At 41.2% G+C, this 20,685-nt stretch overlaps 1 protein-coding gene across 2 annotated transcripts in view; it reads right to left on the reverse strand.

Moving 5' to 3' along the window:
* Positions 1–3,821: 3,821 nt before the first annotated feature.
* pdgfra (platelet-derived growth factor receptor, alpha polypeptide) overlaps positions 3,822–20,685 on the reverse strand; it is a 33,300-nt gene continuing 16,436 nt past the window's right edge. For both annotated transcript variants that reach the window (XM_060917389.1, XM_060917391.1), the window contains exons 19-29: positions 19,315–19,419; positions 19,056–19,166; positions 18,781–18,934; positions 18,462–18,622; positions 17,782–17,894; positions 16,830–16,952; positions 16,590–16,701; positions 16,381–16,480; positions 16,193–16,298; positions 11,251–11,489; positions 3,822–6,752 (exon numbers count right to left, since the gene is read on the reverse strand). In XM_060917389.1, coding sequence (XP_060773372.1) covers positions 6,605–6,752; positions 11,251–11,489; positions 16,193–16,298; positions 16,381–16,480; positions 16,590–16,701; positions 16,830–16,952; positions 17,782–17,894; positions 18,462–18,622; positions 18,781–18,934; positions 19,056–19,166; positions 19,315–19,419 — 1,472 coding nt within the window. In that variant the 3' untranslated portion in view covers positions 3,822–6,604. The remainder of the gene's footprint in view (positions 6,753–11,250; positions 11,490–16,192; positions 16,299–16,380; positions 16,481–16,589; positions 16,702–16,829; positions 16,953–17,781; positions 17,895–18,461; positions 18,623–18,780; positions 18,935–19,055; positions 19,167–19,314; positions 19,420–20,685) is intronic.

A 20,685-nucleotide genomic window follows, 5' to 3' on the forward strand; every position in this document is an offset into this window, starting at 1 on the left:
AAGTCTTTGACACACTATCTTTTTTTTAACATTCCAATACATTACAGGCATTTAGCAGACACTCTTATCCAGGGCGACGTATAACAAGTGCAAAAGTCAGGTACAAGAAGTGCTGAACTTCTAGACGAGAAATTTCTACTGCCAACTGAACAAGTGACAGAATAATACTTAGTGTAATATCCTGTTGAAGTAAAAACAATCAGCAAACAGCCAAGGAAAACAAAATAATTCAATCACACAAATGAATTGACAAAGTACAACTAAACTGAGAAATACAAAACCCCCAACAGCTAACACTATGACCTGGGTCTTCAGTCTGCGCTTGAAGGTGATCAGTTCTGACCGCAATGGGAAGGTCATTCCACCAATGGGGAGCCAGGACAGACAGCAGTCTTGAGTAGGCTGAGCAGAAGCAGAGAGGAGGAAGGACCAGGTGACCAGTAGCAGCGGAGCATAGGGATTTGGCTGGCGTGTAGGGTCGGATCAAGTCAAGTTTATTTTTATAGAGCTTTTAACAATAGACATTGTCACAAAGCAGCTTTACAGAATTTGAATGACTTTAAACATGAGCTAATTTTATCCCAAATCTATCAATCTCTGGAGGTATGCTGGACCTGACCCCTTGACTGCCTGGTAAGCTAGCACCAAAGTCTTAAATTTGATACGAGCTGCGACAGGCAGCCAGTGAAGGGCAGCAAGCAGAGGAGTAACGTGGGAGGAATGAGGGAGGTTGTAGACCAGGTGGGCTGCAGCATTCTGGATGAGCTGCAGGGGTCTGGTGGCAGATGCTGGAAGGCCGACGAGGAAAGAGTTGCAGTAGTCCAAGCAGGAGAGGATCAGCACTTGGACCAGGAGCTGAGTAGAGTAGGTGGTGAGGAAGGGTCGGATCCTTCAGATGTTCAAATGTGGATCCTTTGAATGTTTTTAGTACAAATTTTATTATAGATTTTTATTTTATGACTTCTACATTATCTAGTCAGTGCAAAAACATTTTAGATTTCCAAATGTTAGTTTTCTAACATAAAATTAAATGTTACTGAAAAATGATTGTATTGTCAGTAAAGAAAGCAGAATACAATATAAGTGACACTTTTCAGACCAAAAAAAAACATCATGAAGGCTGCTGGGTTTTGTTGCAAAAATCCAAGGCAGCACAGTTGTGTAGTGGTTAGCACTGTCACCTCAAAGCAAGAAGGTTCTGGGTTCAAGCCCAGTGGCCGACAGGGGCCTTTCTGTGTGGAGTTTGCATGTTCTCCCCGTGTCTGTGTGGGTTTCCTCTGGGTGCTCCGGTTTCCCCCACAGTCCAAATACATGTGGTTAGGTTAACATGGGGTGCCCTTGGGCTGAAGTGCCCTTGAGGAAGGCACCTAACTCCCAACTGCTCCCCAGGCGCTGTAGCATAGCTGCCCACTGCTCTGGGTATGTGTGTGTGTGTGTGTGTTTTCACCGCTTCAGATTGGTTAAATGAAGAGGTTAAATTTCACTGTGTGCTTAAGTCTGTACTTGAGTGTACATCTCTCTCGTCTCTAAAAATAAGAAGCAAATGTCAACGGCTCCAGAACTGTGACTGGTTCTACAAGATACTCAGTAAAACATCAGCTCATTTCCTTATAAAACTGCACTAATTGTAACTGAGATTTGTATTTTTTTTTTTACAGCAAAGGGTCTCATCTCATCATCTCTAGCCACTTTATCCTGTTGTACAGGGTCACAGGCAAGCTGGAGCCTATCCCAGCTGACTACAGGCGAAAGGCGGGGTACACCCTGGACAAGTCGCCAGGTCATCACAGGGCTGACACATAGACACAGACAACCATTCACACTCACATTCACACCTACGGTCAATTTAGAGTCACCAGTTAACCTAACCTGCATGTCTTTGGACTGTGGGGGAAACCGGAGCACCCGGAGGAAACCCACGCGGACACGGGGAGAACATGCAAAGTACGCACAGAAAGGCCCTCGCCGGCCACGGGGCTCGAACCCGAACCTTCTTGCTGTGAGGCGACAGCGCTAACCACTACACCACCGGGCCACCCACCTCTGACCATATTACAAATATATACAGAACACACAGTTCGACAGTGAGGGACAGCTCTGTAAATTTGATGAATATCGCCCTCTAGTGGTGCAGTGCATATAGTACCAACATAAACTAATCCAAAGATGATGAGGATATTATTATCTCATCTCATCATCTCTTGCCGCTTTATCCTGTTCTACAGGGTCGCAGGCAAGCTGGAGCCTATCCCAGCTGACTACGGGCGAAAGGCAGGGTACACCCTGGACAAGTCGCCAGGTCATCACAGGGCTGACACATAGACACAGACAACCATTCACACTCACATTCACACCTACGGTCAATTTAGAGTCACCAGTTAACCTAACCTGCATGTCTTTGGACTGTGGGGGAAACCGGAGCACCCGGAGGAAACCCACGCGGACACGGGGAGAACATGCAAACTCTGCACAGAAAGACCCTCGCCGGCCACGGGGCTCGAACCCGGACCTTCTTGCTGTGAGGCGACAGCGCTAACCACTACACCACAGTGCCGCCCGATATTATTATTTTTTTTTTATTGAGCCGTTTAAGTATAAAAGGCAAAGTAATAATCAGTGGTGTATAGCACCAAATAACAATGAGCAAGAAATAGAGTAGCTTACTTATATATGCAATATAAACACATTACTCTGTTATAGATTTTATTACAGTCTGCTAAATATTACTTACTTCAAAAAAAAAAAAAGCCTCAATGAGGCTGTAGCTTTTACAGGCCAAGACGCCCATAAAATCATAAATATGACAGGTGGCGCCACCATCTTGACAATTTTTATGCACACCCACCTGGGGAACATTATATGTAAGTTTGATCAAAATTCAATCAATCCTGTAGAAGGAGTAGCAATGTTTTGTAAATTGTGGATGGACGCCGACAGACAGACAACGCGTGATCGCATAAGCTCATCTGGCCTGGCCTGCAGCCGGATGAGCTAAAAACTGCATTCAGGATGCTCCATGTTATTTCAGCCTAAGTACATTGACGACAAATGTCTGTCCTGATACAACAAAGAGAGGCAGAGAAAGGGATGGAGTTGCTACACTGTGTAGAAACCTGACCATCACATCCATATGTGGTTCTTCCCCAAACTCATCTCATCTCATTATCTCTAGCTGCTTTATCCTGTTCTACAGGGTCGCAGGCAAGTTGGAGCCTATCCCAGCTGACTACGGGCGAAAGGCGGGGTACACCCTGGACAAGTCACCAGGTCATCCAGGGCTTCTTCCCCAAACTGTTGTCATAAATTTGGAAGCAATTATATAGGATGTCTTTGTATACTGTTGCTTTACAATTTCCTTTAACTGGAACTTTGGAGCCCAAACCTGTTCCAGCATGACAGTGCACCTGTGGACAAAATGAGCTCCATGAAGACATGTTTTGTCACAGAACTTAAATGAGCCCTGACCTCAAACCCACTGAACATCTTTCAGATGAACTAGAACACTGACTGCACCCCAGACCTCATCACCAACATCAGTGCCTGATCTCACTAATGCTCTGAAGCTGAATGAACATAAGTTTCCACAGCCACACTCCAAAATCTATTGAAAAGCCTTCCCAGAAGAGGTTAGGTTATTATAACAGCAAAGAAAGTACTAATTTCCACTTTGCTACCAATCAAATGTCAGAACTCTCAGATTCTATCATTGTGGGAACATTTAGTACCCACCAAGATATACAAGAAAATAAACACACACACACACACACACACACACACACACACACACACACACACCAAAAGACAAAAATACCAAACACAAATCATATTATTAAATCTCATTTATTGAAATATAAATCATCTGAATGGACATAGATGTAACTCATAATAAAACAGGAGGATAACATCTTGTACTGCGAATAACTACCTATTATTACACATACTGTACCATGGAGTATAATTCATACCACTCTTCTATTAACCGTCTCTTCCTGTACAACACTCAGTCTGCTGTCTTTAGATCAGAAACTGGAGGCATTTTAAAACCAAATAAATCTCATGAAATGTATTTGCTCATTATATAAACTCTTCAAACAAACATACAATGATAGAAAAAAGTAACAAAAGAAGGGTCTAAAAAGTGCAACAGTTTTTTTTTCTTCATGCCCATTGAGTAGATCACAGTGGATATACACTCAGAGGGAGGCAGTGGATTGCTGGATTCTTACATTGAGAACTATACATTGAAAAACCCATTTAATCCGTGCAGTGATGTATAACATCAAATTAGCTACACAGAGACTCTCTACCATGCTTCAGGACGACTGTACACAACAGGTGAGATGGAAATCAGCTCAGCTTTAGACGTTATATGCACCGAGGCTGGACGTTTGTTGGTGTATATATACACTGTAGGTTTCGGTTTATATGTAAAACCTGGAATACCAGGGTTTTATGGCCCATAGTGTCCAGCATCAGTGCACAGGATCAGAACGGAATTTCAATATTGTCTGCGGATAAGCATCTTTTGCATGTTAGTAATATAATATTATGAACACCACAGACCCTCTCAATGCAAAATATGACATCAGGTGAAAATATCAATAGGAAATAGGAAACACATCTAATAGATCATAAGATTACAATAAAAACAAATATGATTATTATACCTATTTATAGATTTTTTTTTTTTTACTGATTTCACATTTAATTATTTTATTTAAGCATTTATGTATGTCTAACAGAAGAAGAAGCAAGAAAAAACTATCTGCCAACAGAATAAGGCATTTTAAACCTTAAACTTTGTAGAAAATGTCTAGAAATAAGTTTAATAATCTTTGGGTTCTTGTAATCTTATAAGAAATATTAGACAACTATATTCAAGATGTTTCCTCTTGCAAAGAAGGTTTTTTTCTTCTTTTTTTTCCCCGTAGCGCTCTTCCTTGCTAAGTAACAATATTACTACGGTTATTGTGCTAACAGGTCTAAAGCTTTAAAAGAAAGCTGAAAGTATGAAAGGACACCTTTGGGTACATCTAAACCAGCCACTGTAATATATTTTAGGTTCAGAGTATTGAAATCGTAAATAGATGACTATGTTGCATTATTTTATACAGAACGTCAAAACATTCCAGCTTATTGTCAACATTTGGCCTTTAAATGCCAATCAAGCTACCACATGGTTTATCCTGTCACTGAAGTGATTAGTTCATCACTGCCACAGGGTAAAAACACAGTTTCTGTGTACTGTAACACTGGTAAAAATCTTGGAATATTGCCATCGCTTCTGCTTGATACACTGAACAGAATGTTTAATCTTTGATCCACACTTTGGTATGGTTTTACTGTAATGTGTCAAAGTTGCAATAATGTGAGGTTTGTGTGATCTACAAAAGTCAAAGCAATATTGCAGTTTTCTTCATCTAGGACCATAAAAACGTCTCCCTTCCCTTCCCAATATTCACAAAATATTACACATTTATACTCAGTAATATGTAAAAAAAAAATCTAACTCAAACTGCTGCACTTATTGTGTCATGGACGATATACTGTATGATTAGCTTCAGGATCTATATATGTAGTATTAAAAAAAAAAAGATAAGTTTGTGCTTTTTAATGCAGTGTACTGGGAAATGGATGTGAGTGGAATGTGAATGGAAAAAACTACATCAGGTCAGTTCTTTTGTCCAGGTGTAGTGGCAGAGACATATTAAGAGAGGAGACAAACCACTTAAAGAATCCTGAAAAGAAATCTAAAGAAGTCTGTAATGCCAAAGATGGTTGTTGTATGCACATATCTTGCCTCTTCCCCCAAAAAGCCAATCATCTGCATTATAACAGCCAAACCGGGAAACATATTAAACCAATCGTGTTGTTGCACATAGCATCCTTGTGCATGCGTAATAGAAGTATAACCTTTGGGGGCAGGGGAGCTTTTTAAATCTTATTTTGGGGAAAAGTCACCAAATTTTTGAAGTGGTTTTTATCAGATTTGACTGCAAACTCTATACATGCAGTTTTTATGTCACAGTGGGCATTGATAAGTGCAGTTATGGCTCTCTCCCCATTAATTTAGATTGGGACGTGACCTCGTTAGCCTGAAATAACTTCTTGGGGGCGTTACCAAGATGGCTGCCAAGTGGTGCCTATAAGGACTTTGGTAGTGGTCATTGAAAGCTCAGACTGACTCATTTGTAAATCAACTGGTTATGGAATATAAAATAGTATGCTCAGATCTTGATACATTCCTGCTTAATTCACTGTACTGAATGCCCATCAAAATAAATTCTATACAAAATGTTAATATTCTGTATTTCCTTATTCCTCATAGTTTGAGTACGCACATAGTCTTTTACCAGACCATCCTCTGAGCCAGTAGAGGACGCTGTCTCTAATTATAGCTGACCTTCACAGGACATCCAGGCAGTGAAGAGTCTCTTTTTTCACAGGGGAGCAAGAGTTCAGAGAACAGGTGGGAGATAGAAAAGGGCTATTCAGAAGAGTTCTTGTATTGATGCTTGCATTTTAGCCCTTTTCCCCTCCTCCCTTTTGGATGAATTGCTAAATAAGGTCTCTCTCATCCTCTTTTTCTCTCTTTGCCTCATTCTCACAGGAAGCTGTCCTCCACCAGATCCCCCGAGTCCAGGCACATCTCATCCAGCAGTGTAATATCCTCCAAAGTCTCTCCTTCCCGCTTGGGCAGGGTGGAGCTGCTCGAACCTGTCTCTATAGCACTCTCCTCAGATGTCTGAGAGCTAGAAACACACCACACAAACAGATCGTTAATTATTTTACTCCTTCTCATACATAATAATAATAATAATAATAATAATCATCATCATCGGCCTGGACACAAATTCTTGAATCTGATTGGTCAGGAGGAGTTGATTCATTTTCAGGGCTAGCTGTAATTCAAATAATAGGTTTTTATTTGTGTGCCCATTCTAATCGTTATTGTTTCTATTGTCACAACTCAGGCTACATCCACACGACAACGGCAATGAGATGTTATTTAAAAATATATCGCGTCCAAATGGGCAACGATCAGTAAAATATCAGGTCCATATGGCAATGCAACGCTTGCTGAAAACGATGCAATACACATGCCACACCTCTAGGGGCGCTGTAAGACGGTCCCTTCGGAGACACCAGAACAATAGAAGAAGTAAGGACGCATGCGCATAAAACTATTATGCGCGAGACTTCATATTAGCCACAAAGTCAGGAAAATCTGTTCGTAAAATTACATTATAATGACCAAATACAATGAAAAGTATTTTTCCAGTCTCACCTGTGAAAGGTAATCCCATGTGATCTCGTTTGGACAGCAAACCTGTTGGTACAGTTAAACGCAGCTAATCTTTATTCTCCACTTTGACCTATCCAATATGGCGGCGAGGATGACGTATGATTCTACGCGGAAGGCGGCGTCTTTAATGGTCCGGAATAAATTGAATGCTACATGTTGATGGATTAACTTGTTTCTCACCTGTGAAAGGTAATCCCATGTGATCTCGTTTGGACGGTAAACCTGTTGGTACAGTTAAACGCAGCACATGAATCTTTATTCTCCGCTTTGACCTATCCAATATGGCGGCAAGGATGACGTATGAGTCTACGCGGAAGGCGGCGTCTTTAATGGTCCGGAATAAATTGAATGCTACACGTTGATGGATTAATTTGCTCTTCTACGCCCTTTTTGAGGAATGTATTGTAGGATTTAAACCAACATCTGAAGAGGTGAGATCGCTCTTTTTTTTTCCCCTATTTTTGCTGGCGGGATTGACTCTGCCCTAAGAGCAGAGTCTCTCTCTCTCTGCACCATTACACAATAAATATTCACAGTGAAAATATTTTGTAAGCGCGTTTCATGAACCAAGTTATAGGATTTGTTGACAACTCGCATCGAGTTCGTTACACTTCTACCCGGCGTGAAGCACTGACAGTCATGTGGTTGTGATGTCATCGTAAACAAATCCGTTCTACTCATCCAGATGACTTCACGACGGCAACGTTGCCAGATCTTTCCACTCTGGAACCCGTTCTCAAAAAGATTGCATTTTGGGCACCCAAAATGCCGGTGCCGTGTGGACACCAGGCCTAAACGATAAGCAGTTGTATCGGAGTCACCTGAATCCATTGCCGTGTGGACAGGACCTCAGTCTCAGGGACTAATAAATCAACTGATTTTTTGTGGAACATTTAATGTTCCATGAAACAAGTTAATGTAACTATCAACAGACAGAAACTACAACAGGTTGATCACTAATAAAGTTAAAGATGTGCAGTTGTTCACAAATTGCTGTGGTATTAAAGGAATAAAACACTTCACGATTTGCTGTGATATGAAAATAATCTAAAATCACATAACCCTGTTGTTATTGTCCATTGTGCTTTGTTCCTTGAGTAAGTCAGTGTTTGTTACCTTGATATATTTCAATAGTGCATTTCATTTAGTCAAGAATGTAAGGTTAATTTAGTTGAACTATTTAAATAAAAGGTTATATAATTGATTCACATTTGAAATCCAGTGACCTCCATGATTATTGGCTCCCCTTGTAAAGATTAATGAAAAAAAAAAGTTTTGAAAAAATCCACCTTTTGGTGAAGTAGCTTCATCTCACACTGAAAAAAAAGAGAAAAATCCAACCTTTAATTGAAATAAATGTATTCAGAGAAAAACAAATCCCTTATTAATAAATAATTTTCAAATTTTTGAAATGATAGTGAGCACAATGTAACTGAAGCATGTTTCCCTTTTAAATTGTCTATTTTTCAGTTGATTGGAGGGTGTAGGAACTTTCAAGCTGGAATCCATGACTTCCTGATTAACTGGAGAACAAATATGAGGTGACAGAGGCCAAATTCCCTTACCCTGTGTCCGAAATTGCTCCTACTCACTATATAGGGCACTACAAAGTGAGGATGCCATTTTGTAGTGCTGTCCGAAACGATAGTGAGGATTATTACACCCTATATAGTGCACTCAAAGTATCCCACAATGCATCACGAAAAGTAGTGTACAACCAATGGTCACTAACCAAGCAATATATCTCATCATGCATTGTGGTTGTGCTGAAAAAAATCAAATTAAAACTCTCAAATTTGACTTAATAAAAGGCAGCGGCAAAGAAGAAAGTATTCAGTCTTGATTTAAAAGAACTGAAAGATGCAGTTACTTTGTATTTATTAATGTGGGAAATAAGTTCAGTATAATATGTATTTTGTGATAAATACATGCATGTATTTATTGTTTTGAAAACCCACCAGCCAACTGATCTGGTACATTTAAAATTGTGCGACAGTAATGACGTAAATACCAGTGCGATGGACAAGTGTCCGAAACTTTTTTTTTTTTCATTTTACCAATGAGCTCACTATAATAGTCCTCTTTATAGTAATTCCCTATATAGTGAGTAGGGAGTAGTGAATGAGTGAGCGATTTCGGACACAAAGTTAGTCAGTCATTCATTAACATGACAAAGATAAGAAAACACACAAATCAAATGAGGGAGAAGTGTGTTGACCTTCATAAGTCAGGGAATAGTTATTTAAAAACAAACAAAAACAAACAAACAGCTACTTGCCTGAAAATGTCCATTTCTACTCATCTCATCATCTCTAGCCGCTTTATCCTGTTCTACGGGGTCGCAAAAAAAAGTGGACATCAACTGGAACTGTTGCAACCTTGCCTGGAAGAGGACCCAAATTTATTTTGCCCCCACAGTCAGTAAGGAGGAAGGTAAGAGAGGCAAAAAAAAAAAAAAAAAATCCCCAAGGATTACTGTTGGGGGCGGCACGGTGGTGTAGTGGTTAGCGCTGTCGCCTCACAGCAAGAAGGTCCTGGGTTCGAGCCCCGGGGCCGGCGAGGGCCTTTCTGTGCGGAGTTTGCATGTTCTCCCTGTGTCCGCGTGGGTTTCCTCCGGGTGCTCCGGTTTCCCCCACAGTCCAAAGACATGCAGGTTAGGTTAACTGGTGACTCTAAATTGACCGTAGGTGTGAATGTGAGTGTGAATGGTTGTCTGTGTCTATGTGTCAGCCCTGTGATGACCTGGCGACTTGTCCAGGGTGTACCCCGCCTTTCGCCCGTAGTCAGCTGGGATAGGCTCCAGCTTGCCTGCGACCCTGTAGAAGGATAAAGCGGCTAGAGATAATGAGATGAGATGAGATGAGATTACTGTTGGTGAGTGATACCAACAGTTTCAAAGTCTTTTCAAAGTTTTCAAAACCACCATTAGACAACACCCCCATGCCAAAAGATTATTTGGAAGGTATACAATTTAAAAAAAAAAAATCATTTTCTGTCAGCTAACCACAAGCATCAGTACCTGGAGTTTGCAAAATGCTACTACAACTCTGACTGGAACCATGTTTTTCCTCCAAAGGCCCTGACACCTTGTTAGGAGTACATGGCATCATGGGCTCCATGAAATATTAAGACATTGTAAATCAGAACCTGGCTGCCTCTGCCAGGAAACTAAAACTGGATCATCATTGGATCTTCCAGCGGGACAATGATCCGAAGCATATGTCCAAATCAACACAAAAATGGTTCGCTGAGCACAGAATCAAGCTTCTGCCATGGTCATCTCAGTCCCCTGACCTGAACCCCATTGAAAATCTGTGGGCTGAGCTGAAGAGGAGAGCGTACAAGAGAGGGCCTAGAACCCTGAGTGATCTGGAGAGATTGTGTAAAGAGGAATGGTCTCAGATGCCCTGCTCTGTCTCTCCAACCTTATAAAATGTTATAGGAGAAGACTCAGTGCTGTTTTACTGGCAAAGGGAGATTGTACAAAGTATTACATCTGGGGTGCCAATAATAGTGGTACATGTGCTTTTGTTGAAAATAATTATTTCTTGATGAGGGATTTGTTTTTCTCTGAATAAATTTAATTCGATTAAAGTTTGGATTCTTTTCATTTTTTTTCAGTGTAAGCTGAAGCTACTTCACCAAATGGTGGATTTTTTTTCTAACCCTTTTTACTAAACGTTCCCAGGGGTGCCAATAATTGTGGAGGGCACTGTATAATTTAGCAGGCATTTAATCCAAGTATTTGTCCAGATATCTGACCAAAAACAATATCAGACCATTTAAAAATCCTTCCTTTTGTGCTAATTTAATAACAGTACAGTTATTACCCGCATACATTATTTTTATTAATGTATGCATTACAGCATATTTTATTCCATTTTTACAGAATATAATAAATATTCCACATTCTGTAAGTGAACAGCCAGGTGTAGGCCTTCTACCTGTGACGGTTCCTTTTGGTGTATTCTTCGTCGGAAAGGGGGTCAAGGTCGGGCAGTGGGATGATATAGCCACTGTCTGAGCTTAGTCTCTGCTCTTCGAAGCCGCTTTCACGCTCCCTCATCTTGCATTGGTTCTTATAGGCCACACCCAAATAGGTCTCATCGCTCTGCACACACTGCATGCGGGTCACTGCTGGGTGGTCGCTCTTCAGGAAGTCGTTATTTACTCGCTCGTAGCTCTGCACAGACACAAACATGTGCTATTATTCAGCTGGCCAATTCTGACCCATTTGTATGCCTTTCCAGCAGGGCTTTGAACCGGTTCAAGGAACGAAAACGAAAACCGGGAACTTTTTCTATTTCACATGGAGCAGAAACGAAACCAGAAACTTTATTATTTTTTATGTTCCGGAACAGAAACGCTTATTAAAAATAATGGTAACCGGTTAATACCAGTTTTTATTTCGTTCCTCAAAGTTTCCGTAGCCTACAAATAAAAAAGTCATTCTTCTCCTGCGCAAGTTTCTATGACCCGCTGGGGTTCACTTCCTGTGTGACGTTCGCTGACTGAATGGAGAGAGCGGGAAGGTGGACTACTATCACGTCTCCATTACTGAGTGTCTGAGCAAAGAAGAGCCTGAACGTTGCAACCTCCCTATTGGCTGTTTGTAAAAATGTATCAATTGTTGCCCTTCCCACGGGAATCATCGCGGGCTCGAGAGACGAGACCTGACGAGTTAGTTCGTTGGTAGCAGAACAAAATGTCTGGACACAAATCGGGTTTTCAGAAAAGGAAAGAAAATAAACGGAGGGTTGAAAATACAAAAAAGGAGGCAGAAAATGCAAAACGAGTTTTAAGGTAGGACAAATGGTTACTTTTCTGAGGCAGCCCGCCGTGGCTGCAGGCTTTCAGTTGTCATTGAATGGTTAGTTTTCTGAGGCAGCCTGCCGTGGCTGCCTGCAGGCTTATTTATTATAGCCCATTTAGTTAAAATAGTTGATATAAAATGTTTATAGTTATAGTTATGTGATGGTTGTCCTGATTTAGACTGGTGTTTTTTTTTTTTTTTGGGGGGGGGGGGGGGGGGGGGGTTGCGCGATGTTGCACCTGGGTCCAGATTAGGGCAGAACCGGCCCTGGCTACATTTCAGGTGTAGTTTGTTTTATGTATGTATGTACTTGCATAGATGTGTACTTGGTCTTCCAATATGGCGCCTAACAAAATCTCGCGGCGCGGTGACGTCATGCGGTAGCCCTCTATAGAGCCTGACTAGCCTTTGGTAACACACTAAACGAATTATCTTTCATTTTTGGCACTTTTTCTGTTTGTGTAGATGGGAAGACATACTGAGAATCCAAATCACCAACATTTGAAATAATAATAATTGTTTTGAATTATTTCTTGTCTTATTTAATGAAGGTTGTAATAGAATTAGCCTACATTTGGCTTAAGCTGGATGAGACAGAGACATAACTTTATAGCCATTTGTTAAACCGCTGACAGGGAACGTAATTAACCGTTCCGGGAACTAAATTTTTTTGTTCTAACCGGTTCGGGAACGTCTATTTAATGGTGGAACCCAAAACCGGAAACGTTAAAATTCTGTTTCTGTTCGGAACGAACCAATAGGAAAAAAATTCTGGTTCAAAGCCCTGCTTTCCAGTCTAATGTTTAGGATGAGCTGAAGGCGAGATTGTCTTATTCCAGTGTAATAAGACTGTTGTACTAGTGATATACTTAAGCAATAGACTTTTGAGATCTAATGGCTAAAATACATCTTCCATTACAACATTAAAATGTGCTCCTGTTGTTTAAAAATGCTTGAAAGAAATGGGGAAGGAAATTCTATCACTTACTCTATAGTAATCTGTATATTCTCCATTATATTCCCTTAAACACTGCTATAAACATCGTTCATTCAAACATTCGGTTTCATTTACACACCCGCTCTGTGGTTCTGTGAGGATTTGGAAAAACCTATAAAGAACTGCATTTTCCACCACACCCCTTCCCAAGGTGCTTTTACAAAATCTAGTTAGCCCCTGGCCATGTGACTCTGGGAAGCTTGTGTTTTGAAGTGCCATGTGCGGTGCATGTTTAGGGAAGTCATTATAGCTAACAGACGAACACTCTGGGTGGATTTGGTTCTGTTGGGTGTTAGCTAGTTGGAGTGTTAGCATACTAATTGCGGTTATTGAGCATCACACACCTAGTTTCTGTGCTCAAGCTGACAAACTATATTACAGTTTTTCTCAAATGCTAAAACACAAGCCAATCCTCTAAACCAAATGACCAGTTGTCTAAACACATTTACTAAATCTAGCCATCATTTGCCAATATCATAAACACATTTCACATGAAGACACAATTCACAAAACACAATCCTCCGTTCTCATAAATCTAAACACATTTTTCCTTGCTAAAACACAAGTTGCAAAAGAACTCTGCTCATATTCTCAAATGAAAGCTCATGTGATGCAAAATGCTTGCCACAGTCAGCAATATTTGAACACAATGAACACACCTGGCGTCATTACTTACACACGACTCAAAATTGAAGACACTTGTTGCTAATGCTGTGACCACATGTATAAAAGCAAGTTCAGAGTGCACAGTTTGCTGAAGATTCCAAACAAACACAATGGATGAAGGCAGAGTCAGGGGAAAAGGAATTCGAGTCAGAGGAGGGAGAGGAGCTGACCATGGAGGGAGAAGAGCTGGCCATGGAAGAAGAGGAGCAGGCCAACAAGGAAGTGGAGTTCAAATCAGAGGAGGAAGAGGTGCAGGCCAACGAGGAAGAGGAGGAGGCCAACAAGGGAGAGGACAAGGTCCAGGAGGGAGAGAACAAGGTCCAGGAGGAAGAGCAAGACAACCTCGCACCATCATTACGGACGAGATGCGAGCAACAGTCATTGACCATGTCATTGTCCATGGCATGACAATGGCTGAAGCAGGACTAAGAGTCCGTCCAAACCTGAGTAGGTTCACCGTGGCCACCATTATCAGGGCATTCAGACAACACAACAGGTATTGTACTCTATTGCTTTCTTTGTCACAATACAGTTTTACAAGCCTGTGAAAGTAGTCTATTGGTTTCAAATCAATTGTTATTGTAAAACATGTCAATTGACAACACATGTTTCTTTCTTTAGAGTTGAAAGAATGCCACATAGAGGTGGGAGGGTTGCCATATTTACAGCGGCACAAGAAACCCTCATTGTGGATATGATTCGTGAGAACAACCTTATCAGACTCCGGGAGATCAGAGACAAAGTCATTGCCGATAATGTCAACTTGATGATGTCAGCTTGGCCACAATAGACCGAGTTCTCCGGCGCCAAAAGATGCGGATGAAACAGGTCTGTAGGGTTCCCTTTGAGCACAACTCTGAGCGACACAAAGACCTACGTTAAGAGTATGTGCAAGTAAGTATACATCCATCTTCACAGTACAGTTAGTGGACATACTGTGTTGCTCAGTGGCCTACATTACTTCTGGACAATACTGTGCTACCTGATTGACTGTTGTTCTGAACACCTGTGCACTTTCACATTTTCACAGAGGATATTACAGTTGGACGCGATGGCCAGACCTCATGAGTACCTCTTCCTGGATGAGGCTGGCTTCAACCTGCAGAAACGAAGGCAAAGAGGCCGTAACATCATTGGCCAAAGAGCCATCACTAAGGTTCCTGGCCAACGGGGGGTAATACTACTCTTTGTGCGGCCATGGGTTCGGAGGGGCTTGTCCACCGGCATGCTGTCCTTGGGTCTTACAACACCCAACGTCTCCTCACCTTCCTAGAGGAGCTAAGAAACATCCTCCTGGACCGCCAACAACACCATCCTGGGCCCGCACATCCCATTTATGTGATCATTTGGGACAATGTCCGCTTCCACAGAACAAACCAAAATCAGAGAGTGGTTCACCACCAACAGTAACCAGTTTTTAAACGTCTGTCTGCCACCCTACTCCCCTTTCCTGAACCCTATAGAGGAGTTCTTCTCATCGTGGAGACGGAAGGTTTATGACAGACAACCATACACTAGAGAGAACCTCCTAAGGGCAATGGAGCTGGCCTGTGGTGACATCCCAGTGGAGGCCTTCCAAAGATGGATGTGCCATTCCAGGGCGTTTTTCCCACGGTGCCTGGCAAGAGAGAATATAGCCTGCGATGTGGATGAGGTGATGTGGCCCGATGCAGCTCAGCGACATGATGCCGCACAGTGATTGTGGTGTGTGTGTGTGGCGTGAATAAAGTAAATAAAAAAACTTCACACCCTGAACATGTTTTCAAGAGTACTGTTGTGTGCAATAGATTCTGCTTTTGCATTGAGTTGTGTTACAGTAGTGTACATGCAGTATTTTCTATAGATTTATACTCTTCATATGAAACTCACAAATCTAAATGCCTAATCCTCTACAGAGATCTAAGATCCATTACTGTAAAGTTTCAAAAAATATGCATTGGCAGTTATAAAACAAAGAACCTTCTCACAAATTGAGCATTGTGTTTTCAATTGTTTTGCTGTAGTGTGTAATGATGTGTATAGTGTTTACATTTTTGAAAGCTTCGAGTTGCTCTTTTAGTGTGAAAGTTTTAGTTTTGAAGTGAGAAGGTGTGGTTGTGTTTATGTAGCTTTAGAAAAGGGTGTTGTGTTTAGACATTGGGGAACATAGAGGAAACGTTTGTGAAATGTGTTTTAGCATTTGAGAAAAACTGTAATACCACAGGAAACAGGAAGTTGGATTAGGCAGAATATGGTCAAGGTGACATGATTACTGCTGCACACAAGTTCAAAGTTTATAGAAAGGGAAAAAGAGAGAAGCAGTCACAAGAACAGAGGCAACAACTGGGAAAGGATTCAGTAAAAATACCTGAAGATAACATATACCGGTAGGACCTACTGTATGAGATCTTACAGGTCTACGAGATCTTACCCTCTTGTATCCGCATGGTAGCAGTGTGGCCACACTGTCACTCAGACTATGGAATGAGGGTCTCTTCTCTGGCTCATTGTTCCAACACTTCACCATCAGCTCATAACTACATTGACACAAACACATCAATCAGACAGGAAAGCTTGCAATACTCAAAAATAACAATGTGTTATCAAAGCTGAACCTACACATCACTGGAGGCATGCTCAGGTTTGGCCATCCTGTAGCCACTCTTGATCTTGTTATAGAAGCTGGAGTCCACAATCATGCCAGGGTAAGGGGTCCCACCTGCAAAAATATATATCGGAGTAAAGATGAGCAAAGATTAATTGAGGATGCATTTTCATATCTCAAAAAATATTCAGAAATAGGTATAACCGGAAACTGATGATATTACCCAAAGAAAAGATCTCCCATAGTAAAATGCCATAAGACCAGACATCACTCAGAGTGGTGTACAGGTTATCAAAGATGCTCTCAGGGGCCATCCATTTGACTGGAAGAAAGGTCTGTGTATGGAGAGAGAGAGAAACTTTAACAACAGTCCATAAAATGCATTGATACCGAACACATCACAGTGTATGTTTATGTAGGAAACATTCAACACAGAAACGTATCACAAAGAAGAGACACTTACACTTCCTTTGGATACATAGTTATTGTCGTGCATAATGTCCCTGGCCAGCCCAAAGTCACAGATCTTCACAATCTTCCCATGAGACAACAGGACATTTCGAGCCGCCAAATCTCTGTGAACACACTGCATATAACAGAAATACATTACATCCAATTACAGGATCTTTCCATCTTTCTATCAGTCTGATAGACAAGATTTTGATCAATTCTTCAACCGTTGTTTCAATGGTCACACTGTACTACCATACCTAAACATATTGATCGAATATTCTTATATTGTTTCATTCTCTATCCACTCTGTCATTATCCTACAGGGTGGTCTGGGGGGGGGGAACAGTAAATCTCCGGGATGATCTTCAAACCATTTCTGGAAGTATTTAAATGACCACAAAACTAAATTCATACCTGATGTGTGGTCCTCTAATAGCACATTTTAGTAATATGCAATAGCATAGTTTAATAACATGTCATAATGTACAGAAACACGCTCTTATGTTCTATTCTGAGGATTTGGGCTTTTCTCAATCCACCCTAACCCAACAATTTAAACAGGTCAGTTGGGAGTTTCACAAAAACACTGGCTGGAACAACAGTTGCACCCTTAAGGATTGTGTGTGTGTGTGTGTGTGTGTGTGTGTGTGTGTGTGTGTGTGTGTGTGTGTGTGTGTGTGTGTGTGTGTAGCATTTACAGTATATCAACTAAAGTTAAGTGCTTCAGGTTGAAGCAAAGAAAACAGCAATTTTTTTGTGGTGGATTTCAGATTACTAACTAGTAGATCTGAAAGCTATTTTATGTACAGTAATATTTAGCTAAATTGCATGTTTCGGAAGCTCATCTGAGGAAAATCATTATTAAAAGTCAAGGCAATTAATAGCTTCCATAACGTTTATTGCTTTACGTTGAGAATATTATGTTATTACACAGCCAGCATCAGTTATGGCTTCAGACTCACATTTTTGGAGGCCAGGAACTCCATCCCTCTGGCCACTTGATAGGTGAAGCTAAGAAGATCCATTGTGGTCAAACGCTCACAGTCATCCGAGAGAAGCTTTTCTACCTCACTTTCTGTTGGACACACACACACAAAGTTAAACACTGTAGCTTCCCCACAACTTCTTTGAACGTATGTGCATGTGTGGATGCCTTGGTCAGTTGTACATGAGCTGTGAGTACATTTTTACCAGGCTGCTCATATAGGTCCTTGTAATGGCTGGGTGAAGCATGCAGCAAACCCCACAGACTACAATTATCTCCAGTAAATACAGGGTGCATGGAGTGCAATGCATCACATACCCAAAAACGAGGGTGGACGCCTTCACAATTGCAGCCAAAACATCAGTGTGTATGTAGATGTGTGGGTGGGTGTGGGTTTAAAAAAAATTATTGCCAAGTCAAGCCAGATGCAGACAAGCCAAACTGAACAGGGCAAACAGAGGAATACAGAAAGATGAGAAAATGAATAAAGACTCCAAAACAAATAAAATGCTTTGGCGGAAGTGAAAGAAAAACCATCTCCATGTTATGTACAATGACCCAAGGAAGTATGTGTTATATCCATGTGCATGAAAGAATGAGTTTTGAATGTTTTTGTGGGATGCTTGCAAGAGCAAGTTTGCCGAGTGTGTGTTTTACCATTGATGTGTTTGTGAGAGGGAGGGTGATCATAGTCATCTCTCTGAAGGTCGAAGTATTTGGAGGCATTGCTCCTCTCCAACATGGGGACGTATTGCATTGTGTCCGCCTGCTTCATATCCATGTATTCTCCTTTCTCCTCAAATGACAGGATCACGTAGCTGAGGGCACACACACACACACACACACACACACACACACACACACGGGACCATTATCGTGACTAGTTGAAAACTAGTTGGATATCAAACCTCTGCACAAGCTGTCAAGCTGCACAGCTTATCAGCTTGTTTGTGTGTGCATGTGTGTGCATGCTAACCTTCTGCTGCTCTCATCAGCTGGATTGATGCCAAAGATGTCCAGGTCCTTCTTGCCTTTCTCAGCCTGCCGACTCAGGAAGCTATCTCTGTTCTTATGCAGGTAGTTCACCAGGTCTCCATAAAAACAGTACTCGGTAATGATGTAGATAGGACCTGAGAGAGAAAAAGGTAAAAAGAAAGGTGGTATACAATCACACTAAATCAGCAAAGATGGTAGAGCAATAAACTCACCTCAGTGTGTGTGGGTACAGTTTTTGTACGTGTGTTTGTATACCTGATTTGGTGCATGCGCCCAGCAGGTTGACAATGTTAAGGTGGGGCCCCAGGTGAGTCATGATCTTCAGCTCCGACATCAGTGCTTGCTTCTCACTGGAGCGAGCCGTTGCTGAGAGACCAATCAAAAAACAACCAACCAATTAACCATTCATGCACAAGATCTGCCAGATAAATTCGAGCAAACTGGATCAAATAAAGCTCCAATAGACAATGAAGCATATTTCTTTGCTCTATTAAAATTGTGCAAGCTAACTCACGTTTGAGCATCTTCACTGCAACCTTCATTACTGGCTGAGAACGACTGAGTCCATACGCAGTGCCTTCCACCACCTTCCCAAAGGCCCCTGAGCCCAGAATACGGCCTGTGACAGACATTCAGACAGTGAATCATACGCTTGATTAGCATATGCAAAGTTTCACACCTTCCACCGATATGGTCAGGGCTTTGGGTGAAAGTTAGCCGAGGCTGTTTTGAAACTCAAAATTTAAACAAATATAATCCCTCCCTACAGTATTTCCTCCAAAGTCACACCTAAAAAAAAAAAAAATCATGCCTGAATTCTCGTGCAAGCAACGCCATGTAAATCGTGTTGACTGTCCTGACTAGCTGGAGGTTGATAATCCACAAGATTTGTTCTGTCTCCCATTTAGGGAGATATTTTTAAACCGTTATTTTAGTGACAACTGCTGGAATGTGGGGAGACCTCATAATAATCAAATAATACCAAATAACTAAAAATAAATAAATAAATAAATAAATAAATAAATATACCAAATGGGATTTGACTCACAGTTACAACCCATTGATCCCACCTTTAAGCTAAACATTTCACAGTCGGATACATTTGCATTGTCTGGTCTTACATATCAAATCAGTCATTGGTATGTGATTTACAACTGGTCTATTGAAACCCAATGATTGTTCTCTAGTCATGTCAGAGTTTGCCTTGGTATTTTCTTCCCGAGTTTGAGCAATAATCAATTGCACAACAACAGTTGATCTGGTGTGATTTGAGAGAATGGAGCAATTCAGGGAACAAATAATATTACCAAGCTAGCTCAATAGGTTTTCTTGCAATCGTAAGCAAAAACATCTCCAAGAAACATGCAAGCTCAGTGGACTGTAATTGCTACATAATAATGAATAGTTGCTCTATTTTTCAGCACCACAGCCTGACAAACCCTTGTTTTCGATTCACATATTCTCTGTTAGTGAATTCACTGGATTTAAAAAATAAATAAATAAAATAAAAATCACATAAATGATTATTTTAAAAAAGCAATCATTTTCCTCTTAACTAAGTGGCTTTTTTTGCCAGATTTTCTTTACATTCAGTCTGAGGGCTTCTTAAAGCTGTGTGTTGCAGCCAATCATCAGACTCAACAGGGCTAACACATGGCTAGCCAACAGGACATCTGTGACTGTTCAACTACACCGCTATGGCTTTATGTTAAAGAAAAACCACCTTTCATCACAGCCACTATGAACCCACCAAGTGACCGCTGTGCAGACACACATACCACATCTTGACAATTCTGGTATCACAAGGCTGCACCCACAGCAGTCTGAAACAAGCCAACGCACCTGACCACAATCCAATCGATTACATCACCACCAGTCAAAGAGC

This window comes from Neoarius graeffei, chromosome 3, assembly GCF_027579695.1.
Source record: "Neoarius graeffei isolate fNeoGra1 chromosome 3, fNeoGra1.pri, whole genome shotgun sequence".
Taxonomy (NCBI): domain Eukaryota; kingdom Metazoa; phylum Chordata; class Actinopteri; order Siluriformes; family Ariidae; genus Neoarius; species Neoarius graeffei.